The sequence below is a fragment of the Dendropsophus ebraccatus genome, chromosome 7 (assembly GCF_027789765.1).
Source record: "Dendropsophus ebraccatus isolate aDenEbr1 chromosome 7, aDenEbr1.pat, whole genome shotgun sequence".
NCBI classification, from domain to species: Eukaryota; Metazoa; Chordata; class Amphibia; order Anura; family Hylidae; genus Dendropsophus; species Dendropsophus ebraccatus.
The window spans coordinates 70,734,495-70,744,638 of NC_091460.1; the positions used below are offsets into that span (position 1 = coordinate 70,734,495).

Sequence of the window (10,144 nt, forward strand, 5' to 3'; positions counted from 1 at the left end):
TCCGACACTGGCCAAACTCATATGATTCTATATCAAACATAACAATTACAAATATCAAACAATTAATTTATCCATATTACCTGCCTACAAATATGAATAATAGCATTTACAATTTATAATACATTGGATGTCTTATTAATTAAACTAAAGTTTTATTGTATTGTAGCCTGACACACGTAAACATGTTTTTGGATGTATATGTCATAACGTGAGATACATAACACAATAATTAATCGATAACCGTTTTTATACATTATTATATATTTGGATTTTTTCTTGTGCAGTCTCGGCAGAAAACAGATGACCCTCATACCAAACTAAGCACTCCATATACTTTGCCGGAGGAAGACCAGGAATCTAACAGAGAAACTGACACTGGATTATGGACTTTATCAACATGGGATACTACAGGCAGACAGGCAGAAGATACGAACCCTGAGCTATTACAGGATAAAGTGCAATTGAACGGAAATGGTTCAAGCACACATGCAGATAATATCTTAAAAGGAGATGATAGTGGCCTATGGTTTGGTGTAATGGAAAAATCCTCTGGGGATTTCCAAAGTAGACATGAAGATACCACTGAAGATGATGTGTTTGAGAGTTTCTCTGATGCTGAGCACAGGATATTTCGAGGATACCTAGATATACCGTATGCAGCCAAGAAGAAGGTTTTCATGGTGTATATTTGTGGAGGGTATCAAGGTAACAGTAGCTTCTTTTCCCCTACAGAGCAATAGAGAATAACAGCAATAGTACTAAATCATCTATTAATAGAACATATATAAAACTAATGCTCTGCATTCGATTACTGGTGGCTGAAGAAATTGGATGCAGCTCTAGTTATTTCTGAAAAACATGGATAATAGCCTATGGCCTTTGGCTGTACCCATGTTTTTCGGGCAGTCTTAGGGCTGCATCCAATTTCTTCAGCCACAGGTAATCAAATTCAGAGTGTTCGGGTTCAGACGAACCAAAGTGCGCTTGAGGTTCACTCATCTTTACTGGTCAACACAACCCCATGAGGGTAGACGCTCTGCTTGCAGTCAGAATGTAGACACAATGGATGCATCAAAGCAACACTTGATGGGGTTTGCCATTTGGTACAGCATATAGGAAGACATAGGAGAAAACTGAGATTTCTTTTCTTTACATTAGATTCCTACCCAGAAAGAAATGCATTGTTTGTCAAGTGTTATCCAGAACTCTACATCTACTTCAAGGAAAGAGGCATTGATTTCCGTATGTTTGATCTGAGATGGGGCTTAAGGGATGGAGTCAGCAATGACCATGTTATACCTTCACTACATCTTAAGACTCTTCAGGAATGCCAGGATGCAGGCCACACAGCATTCTTTGTAAGTCTACACTGAGGTGGTAGAAAAGTACCTAGGTTGACAAACCCCTTCTTATGTGAAATATGTTCTTGACAATCCGTGTATGATGCCACTGTAACCATGGCTGTTCATGTTTAGTGCTTTGTAGGACAAAAATGTGATCAGATGGCTATTCCAGCTATTTTAACCAAAGAAACATTTGAAGGGATCAAATCCTTGCTGGAAACGACAAAGGAAGCTGCAAAACTGAAGGTTCCTGGTGCAACAGAAAGAGATGAGCCCTCTGGAAAAGATGGGAGAATTTATAATGAGTCAGCAGAAACAGCAGATGAGAAGACAGCACTAGACACTTCAGATACCGAAGACTCACTTCAAGATCCTGATGACAAGGGCATGTTTGAAACCACCCACAAAAAATCGTCCCTGAAATATGACAGAGATCTTGCACTTCTTAATCAGTGGTTCAAACTGGACGAGAACTGTGAGCAAAGTGTCTACAGACTACAGGCCATTAGGTAAATGTCTGCTGCCATGCCTCATTGTGATGGTATGTAATGGTGATGGTATGCTGAGGTGCAAGAAAGCTAAGGGTTAAAGTTGGCATTGATGGCATTGATAGCAGCTTTGGTAGGTGCTTCTTTACATTCCAGTGCCCTCTTCTTTTGCTCACACTCTACTAGCAGCACATTTCATTTTTTAGGCTATGTTTACACTACGTATCTTTCCGGCCGTAGTGCGAACCGCGAATATACGCACATAGTTTTGAGGTTGATGCGTTCGCTAGAAGGATACGATATACGCCCGCACAATGCACACTACGTATAAGCTTACAGCCGGATCGTATATGGCGCCGTGAAAAATGAACAAGACCATTGTTTAAGAACGGAAATGTTGAAACCCACGGCCGTGGATTTCCATGCGGTCCCAAACGAAGTACTTATTTCAGCCAAACTGAACTTGATTTTTCGATCCAAAAGGTTCTGTGTGGTTTACGGGGCTGGGCGAAGATTTCCAAGTAAATGACCTGCCTCAGATCGCTTCTAAACAAGCTAGGGAAGCATAACTGTACTACGGGCATATGTTTGCGGTTCGTACGCATCCGGCCGCATGTCGATTTTTCCCACGCCTGAAGTTTCAGCCGCACATGTACGGCGGCGTACAAAATGCGGCTGGACTCGTACGCAGTGTGAACATAGCCTTAGAATGGACTTTAAAGTCATGTTATGCAAACTATGGACTGCATGAACCATAGGGACAGGCTTCTCTTATTACAAAGATCTTTTGAAAACCCAGTAATAAACTAAAACACTGCATTATAGTGCTGCATTCCTTTACACAATACTTGTTTTTAATATGGATGTCAGATGTATGACAGCAGAATGTTTCTTGTGTAGTTTATACGCAACATTACCTGCTGCCATTCAGAGTTTGTCCCTCACAAATAATGCCCAAGCTAATTGTTTGCACATTATCTGTAAGTTTTGTCCTGTGGATGGACTGGACTACTTTACCAATTTCAGTGAAATGTTCTTTAATGTAGTATTACCTGCGAGCAGCATGTTACAGAACAACAGGAGCTGAGCAGATTGATAGAAAAAACAGGGAATTAAATAAATAAATTACAAGTTATATTAAATCTTTTCCACATATATATATATATATATATATATATATATATATAATCTCAATCAGCTGATCTAGTGCTGCTCTATAACATGCTGCCTGCAGAGAAAAAACAAAAGAGTGGCGCCTCCTTGTGCAATAAAAGAGAGAGCAACTGTATCCTGTCAGGCTGCTATAGGACGCACCCACCTGAAGGAGTTGTGCAATGAATGGGCACAACTCTATTGTAGGTATACACAGACTGACACTGTAGCTGCTCCTAGGGGTGGCACCACCAAAGGTGGGGGGTAGGCAAGCAGGAGTGTGATGCTGGGTCATTGGACCAGGTAGAACCCTCGGAGTGGATCAGCACAGATGTAGTAAGATTCCAGGCCACGGTCACAAACAGGGACCACAAAGTAGTCAGACCAAACAGTTAATTTATTAGCAACGCGTTTCAGCCCTATTAGATACAACACAGACCTTTCTCAAGCAATGCAATGCTGCCTGCAGATAAGACCATTTATTAACATGATAGGTTCCCTTTAAGACTTGACTAGGATATGTTAATCATCATATCTTGTAGTGATGGCAGGGAGAAGGCCATGCAACTACTACTTGGGAGTATATAAAATATTTATTAAATAATGTGCAATTCAATGTATCATGTCCTTGGGTGAGTACTAAAGTACTAGGTAATAAAATAGTGCATTTTCTCTACATACAAACTAAAAAGCATGATAAATATTGCACTGTTCCATTGCAGCACTCATTATGGAGATATATTTAGCAAGGACCCTGTACGTCGGCAACAAGCTAAAAGTAAATGGCTTGGTACGATGCAAAGACTATATGAGATCCTCCAGGAATACAGTCCACAGGTGCTGGGTAAAGAAGCTGCAGCAAAGCTCCTAAAATCAGGTAACTAGTCAGGTTCACAGAATTAAATACTGTTGGATTTTTAAATAACATGTCAAGACTTAACTATCGCCATGCTGGAAGGGCAGATATAGCTTCTTCAGCATTTGGATGCCCCTTACTGGAAGGACTAGGCCAGGGACTTTAGGAAGATGAACTTTCCTTGACGTCAATTGTTTGTCTATTGTCATAGACAGCTTGTATTGTTTTTGACTAATATTCAATCCTAATTACAATCCAGTCCCTAGATTGTTATATTTGAGCAAAGATTTCCCCTCTCTGCAGTAATTTTAAGGGATCATGGACTTTGCTGTATTGTGAATATGTGCGGATCAGATCTTTTACTCTCTTTGTGGCCATACTGTAATACTGTGCTCCTGATTTTACACACAGAGCGTTCAATATTTGTGAGAAGAAAATTTGGCCTGCTACATTACATACTATATCACATACCTTTCTTTAGTGTTTCTAGGGTAAAATATAGTGTATAATGTATGATGGCACATGGAATACATATGTGTAAGTCATATTGATCTGTAGGGACTCCCTTTGCAGGATTAACAGGTTATATTTAGAGAATAGCAATGTCTCTCATTAAAAAGAATAGAATAGTTTGGAATTATGGAAAGGAAACAACATTTATGTATCTGTATCTCTTACACTAGTGGTTCAGCAAGAAATAGACCAGGCTTTTAAAGTTGGAGGAAGCCCAGAAGATCACTTCCACTGCTTTAAACGAATCATCAGTGACATCAAATATAATCTGTCCAGCAGCCGAGCTTCTGACTACATTGATGTCCTTCCCCTGAAGCCTGAGATCAACAAGACTCTGCATGACGCACAACAGGCACTTATCAAGGAAATCCATCAGAGGGTAGATATTATATAATACCTGTAAATAAAACACTAGGGTATTTATAGAGAAATCTCCCCAAAATGCCCTTTTCATACCTTTTGTGTACTGAATATGCCAGAAAAGTTTTCTTTCCATGTCTTTCAGCTGCGTCACACAAACATCTACGAGTACAGTGTCAGCTGGGGATGGGAGGGAATAAATCCTGTTAGCAACAGATCGCATGCATATTATCTGGAACGCCTGTGTAGTGATTTTCAAAGAAAAGTCATTGGACACTTCAGCAGGTTTGTATAAAAGTTACACTATAGCCTTGAATTGTGGAACCCTACCTATACAGAATTGGACTAGGTCCTCTTTTAATAGCATGGTGAACTCTGTACCTATAGTAGGTTGCCTAGAAGATTTACCAAGCAATAGAAATCTTCATACATTGACAAGGGGATTGGGTATTAAGTAATGGCTCTGGCTTTTCACTAAAGGAGTTTGAAGGTGGATTTCCCCATCATAGAACCTGTCAGCTCTGTATCATGCAGAGAGTTCAAGTGTCAGCATACACGCCTCTCTCTATCCCCAATGCTTCTTGCCTTGAATGATTGACATATAGAGTCCTGCATGTCAATCACTCAAAACAGGGAGGATTTGGAGAAGAAGGAGATGTTGCTCATACTGAAACTAGGAGTCCAGTGGTGGTCTTACCTCATCATTGGCAGTCTTTCCTGTATGAGTTTAAATACAGTTTGTCAATCACTAATTAAGACCGCCCACTGGACTCCTAAGCCAATCACAAGCAGAAACTTCAATCAGTACCTTGTAAGTTATACTGAATCTTTCTCCACAAAAACTATATATTGTATTAATCTGCTCAGCTCATCCTTCTTTGTAACATTGTACTGACAGATAAGCCGGCATGTTTAACAAGCCAGGTTTCATTTTAAGTTGAGTTTACGGCATCTGTGAGATAGCTTTGTGGCTGTAACCAGTGATGGTATTAACAAAAGCCAAAGAAAGGGACTTATGTAATATTTTATTGTAGAACATACCATGTACCCTGTGAGCCTGAAAAGACTTGGAAGAGAAAGGAATTTTTCAGGAATCGGAGAAATGAGGAGATTTTAGAGCATGCCACACACTGCCATACCCTGTGAGTACCCTACCTCAATATGAATCACAATGTCTGCAATGGATGTGAACATCTCTTGTATATACGGTCCTTGGATATAGTATACAGAGCATTCTGATGAGATTGGGTTGGGTTTACACTAAGGATTTTGGCTATAAGCAGGAGCAGGGACATTGAATAGACAATGTGTAAATGTAATATGGCTGCACAGGATAACCTGAAGATGTATTTTATTCCCTTCTAGAGTAAAAACCTTTATTGGTCGAGAATCTATTATGATTCAACTTCAAGACTGTGTGAAATCTTCTAACAGACGTCTGGTTGTAATACATGGACAGCCTGGCAGTGGGAAAAGTGCTATAATAGCTAAGGTGTCTACAGCAGCATCACAATGGGTTCCTGGGTAAGGTATTCACATGCACAAATGCCTTTAATGTGTTTTACAGTTGCTGCTTTCCATGATATTAAATTACATTTTGTGTTATAAATACAGCTGGCATACACAGTAAACAGTGTAAAAGCTATGGTAAATACAAGAGTGTTACTACCTGCAGCAGCCAGTCTGAATGGTAGGAAAATCCCTGAAGGGGTCAACCCACTGTCCATGTGCCTTATGGGGCTCTATGGGTCTATAGGCCATAGCGGAGATCCACTTCCAAACAGTGTCTTATGCACTGATGGACTTCTAACTATAATCCAAGTGGCCATACCTATGACACTACATTTCTACTGTTGCTGCTGAAATGTATAGTTAGATGCAGGCTCCCTGGGTAGAATCTGATATTTTCTGAACATTTTAAAAACTGGAACCTCAGTGATTAGCTGCCATTTCTCCCATATTAAAGGGGTTATCTGTCATGGAAACACCACTATAAGCAAATGTAATATAGTAATAACTACATAAAATGTGAAATCCTTAGTTACTACGGTAGCCCACTCTATTCACTTGTGTAAAAAAGAGAAATTCCATGTTAATAAATGTTATGTTTTGGAGTATATAGCGTTCATTGTGTAAGATTTGGAGAGGTTTTCTGTTTCCCTATAATTGTGTAAGATATATTCAAACATTTTCATTCTCCTTTGAACTAACAGGGACCTGAGAGTTGTGACACGGTTTATTGGTGCCACTGGGGACAGCCGACACACTCGCCTGCTGCTACAAAGTCTGTGCTACCAGATAGCTGACATATTTAACCTGAAAACACACTTCTCAGAGGTACCAGCCATATACTATACCATATACAGCCATATTACTATGCACTAAATATACCATTTTTGTAAGACAGAGGAGAAACTAAATGCCTGCAAAAATACTGGGGAAAAATATTCACCTTATACCTGTCACATTATGCTGAAAAGTATGTTTTGGCATACATTTCTGCACTGGCATGCCTTTTTTCTACACTGTATTAAAAAGCTAAGTCAACTACATTTTTAATACATCTTACATCTATGGATGAGATATATAACTTGATGGGGTACAGTTACATACATTTGGGCTATGCATTCGCATATCTATAAATGAGTCTATGATGGCTATGCTTTACCAGAATTGTGAAAACAGCCTATACAGTAGAGAATATACACATACATCCACCTGTACTACGTAGAGTAAGTTTGGAGAGTCTGGCTTTGTTATTGAGTGTTGATATATTATTGATTTTACCCTTTTGTTTTTCTTTATATTCTAAGAATCAAAAAGGATTGACAAATGAGTTCTCGACTCTTCTAGAAATGGCTACTGACAGTAGACCACTCATGGTAATCCTGGATGGCATAGATGAGTTATCACAAAGTGAAGCGCATCTGTCCTGGATACCCACAGAGCTGCCCCCACATGTGTATTTAATTGTATCTGTCTCATCTGAGTCGGAGTGCGCCTCCCTCAGGCATTTACAGGTAATCACAACTATTGTTTCTGTGTATATTAGAGCAGTGATTTTCAACCTTTTTTTATTTTAAAAAAGTGAAATAAAAAAGGATAACCCCCTAATATATACAATCCCATGTAACCTCATACATACAGTCCCATGTATTCCCATATATATATATATATATATATATATATATATATATATATATAGTCCCATGTAAACTCATACATACAGTCCCACGTATATAAGCACATAATTATCAGCACCATATACTGTGGTGATGTGCACTGTATAGCACCACAGTATATGGTGCTGATAATTATGTGGCTCATATACTGCAATATAAAGGGGTACAATGAGAAGTACTATGGCCATGAAGCCAGAGTACAAGTGCCCCCTGCTTTGCCCTCATACAGTAATAATGCCACTTGCAGTATGCCCCCATATAATAATAATTCCCCCTGCAATATGCCCCCATATAATAATAATGCCCCCTGCAGTATGCCCCCATATATTAATAATGCCCCCTGCAGTATACCAATATGCACCAATAGTTTTAAAAAACAAAACCATCATACTCACCTAATCTGCGCTGTGTGGCTGCAGGCAGCAGCTCTCCCTCCTCTTCAGGCTCCATCCTGTGAGCCGTGGGGACTGAACCTCCGGCAGATGTGATGACGTCACATCATCACGCCTGCCGGAGAGGTCACGTTCCGGCGTCCCATAGGCTGCTGGCATGAAGTGCCGCGGCCTATGGGAGTGAATGTCAGAGCAGGATGCTGACAGGTCCTGCTCCGACATTCTTCTCGATTGAATGTTTCACCCACTCACTGTGTGAGCGGGCAGAACATCAAACCGATCGGCATATCCCTAGAAGCTGCGCGGCCGCAGCTTCTAGGGATATTAAAGGGACAGTGTCGCATTTCCCACCGGGATCCCGCGGCACCCCTGTCGGGTTCTCACGGCACACCAGTGTGCCGCGGCACCCCGGTTGGGAAACGCTGTATTAGAGTATGAAACCTATGTAAATCTGTCACTTATTTCAGGCAAATGTATCCATTATTATCTGTATTCAGGAAATACATGACTTGTACTGTTAATTATTCCAGGTCATTTCCTTTGCTAAGAACGATCAGTTGAGTAACAACTACTGTATTCCCAATTGATCTACCTATTTGGCCCAGTGTGGTATTATCTAATGTGGAGTTAAATGATTGTGTTTGACAGATACAGAACACTTCAGCCCATAAAATTAAAACAATGGGGGACAATTGAACTCTTTCCATAGACATAGAGGCCAGTTTTTACATGATTTCACAAAAAAAAAAGTCTCATATCTAGGAAAATGGGTGGTACATACAATTGTTATGATTATGAGCCATCCAGGTGCGTATATCTCCGTATCTTGTGCCTTATTACTATATCCTTTCCAGATCACTGTTTACTATGTAGGCTACTAAACGCTCAACTGGTAAATGCAATACAGTAGTCAGAAAATGCATTTCCATTACATTACTTTCTTAGATGTTTCCATTTTATTTTGTTGCAGAAACTTACATTGGAGCAGAATATTATTCCGATACCTCCCTTAAGTTCAGTGGAAATAAGTGATATGATTGAGTTGTGGCTGACTAGAGATTGTCGTAAACTCACTGGGCACCAAAGAAGTGTCCTACTAGAATCCTGTGCTGCATGTCCTCTTCCACTCTATATAGTGTGCTCTTATATGGAGTCACATCAGTGGACGTCCTATACCCCTGACAATGAAATCCTTCTACAGCCTAATATTTCTAAGATGTATTATTGGTTTCTAACAAAATTAGAGAAGAACCATGGTGACCAAGTAGTAAAAAAGACCGCATGCTACATTTCACTGTCCAGAAACGGCATAACACAAGAAGAACTCCTGGATTTGTTGTCACTCGACCAAGCTGTAATGGATGAAATAAGACAATACCAGGGACTTACTGTGCCGGTGTTTCCAGAAGTGCTCTGGATCAAGCTACGTAATGACTTTGGGACCCACTTGGTAGAGCAAAGGACAGATGATAGCTATGTCATTAACTGGGCTCACAGCCACTTTAGGACAGTCTGTATGAATAGATATGTTAAATCTAAGGATTATCAACTTTCTATCCACTCCGCATTTACTGATTACTACCTGGAAAGTCGGAGTCGCCATAAACTTAACAAAAGTGATCCAGTCACATCAATCATGCCACTGTCATGGGTGGTAACGCATGAAAACAGGACTGCCCATGTGTTTAACCTGCGAAAAATCCTTGGAATATCCTGTCATCTGTTGCAGTCTAATCAGATGCAGCGGCTGGTGACAGAGTGCATATTCAATTATGAGTATCTGCTACATAAAGCCTGGGCTACCTCCGTGGTGGAGATCCAGGAAGACATAAAGGTGGCCATGAATCCTGAGAGGTAA

General features: G+C 40.2%; 1 protein-coding gene across 1 annotated transcript; it reads left to right on the top strand.

Moving 5' to 3' along the window:
- Window positions 1-536: 536 nt before the first annotated feature.
- LOC138796561 (NACHT domain- and WD repeat-containing protein 1-like) lies at window positions 537-10,144 on the top strand. Its single transcript, XM_069976168.1, has 11 exons — window positions 537-705; window positions 1,159-1,358; window positions 1,476-1,852; window positions 3,706-3,860; window positions 4,523-4,731; window positions 4,858-4,997; window positions 5,747-5,854; window positions 6,078-6,236; window positions 6,926-7,049; window positions 7,526-7,732; window positions 9,257-10,144. Exons 1-11 carry the CDS (start codon window positions 537-539, stop codon window positions 10,142-10,144), a joined length of 2,736 nt encoding a protein of 911 aa, XP_069832269.1.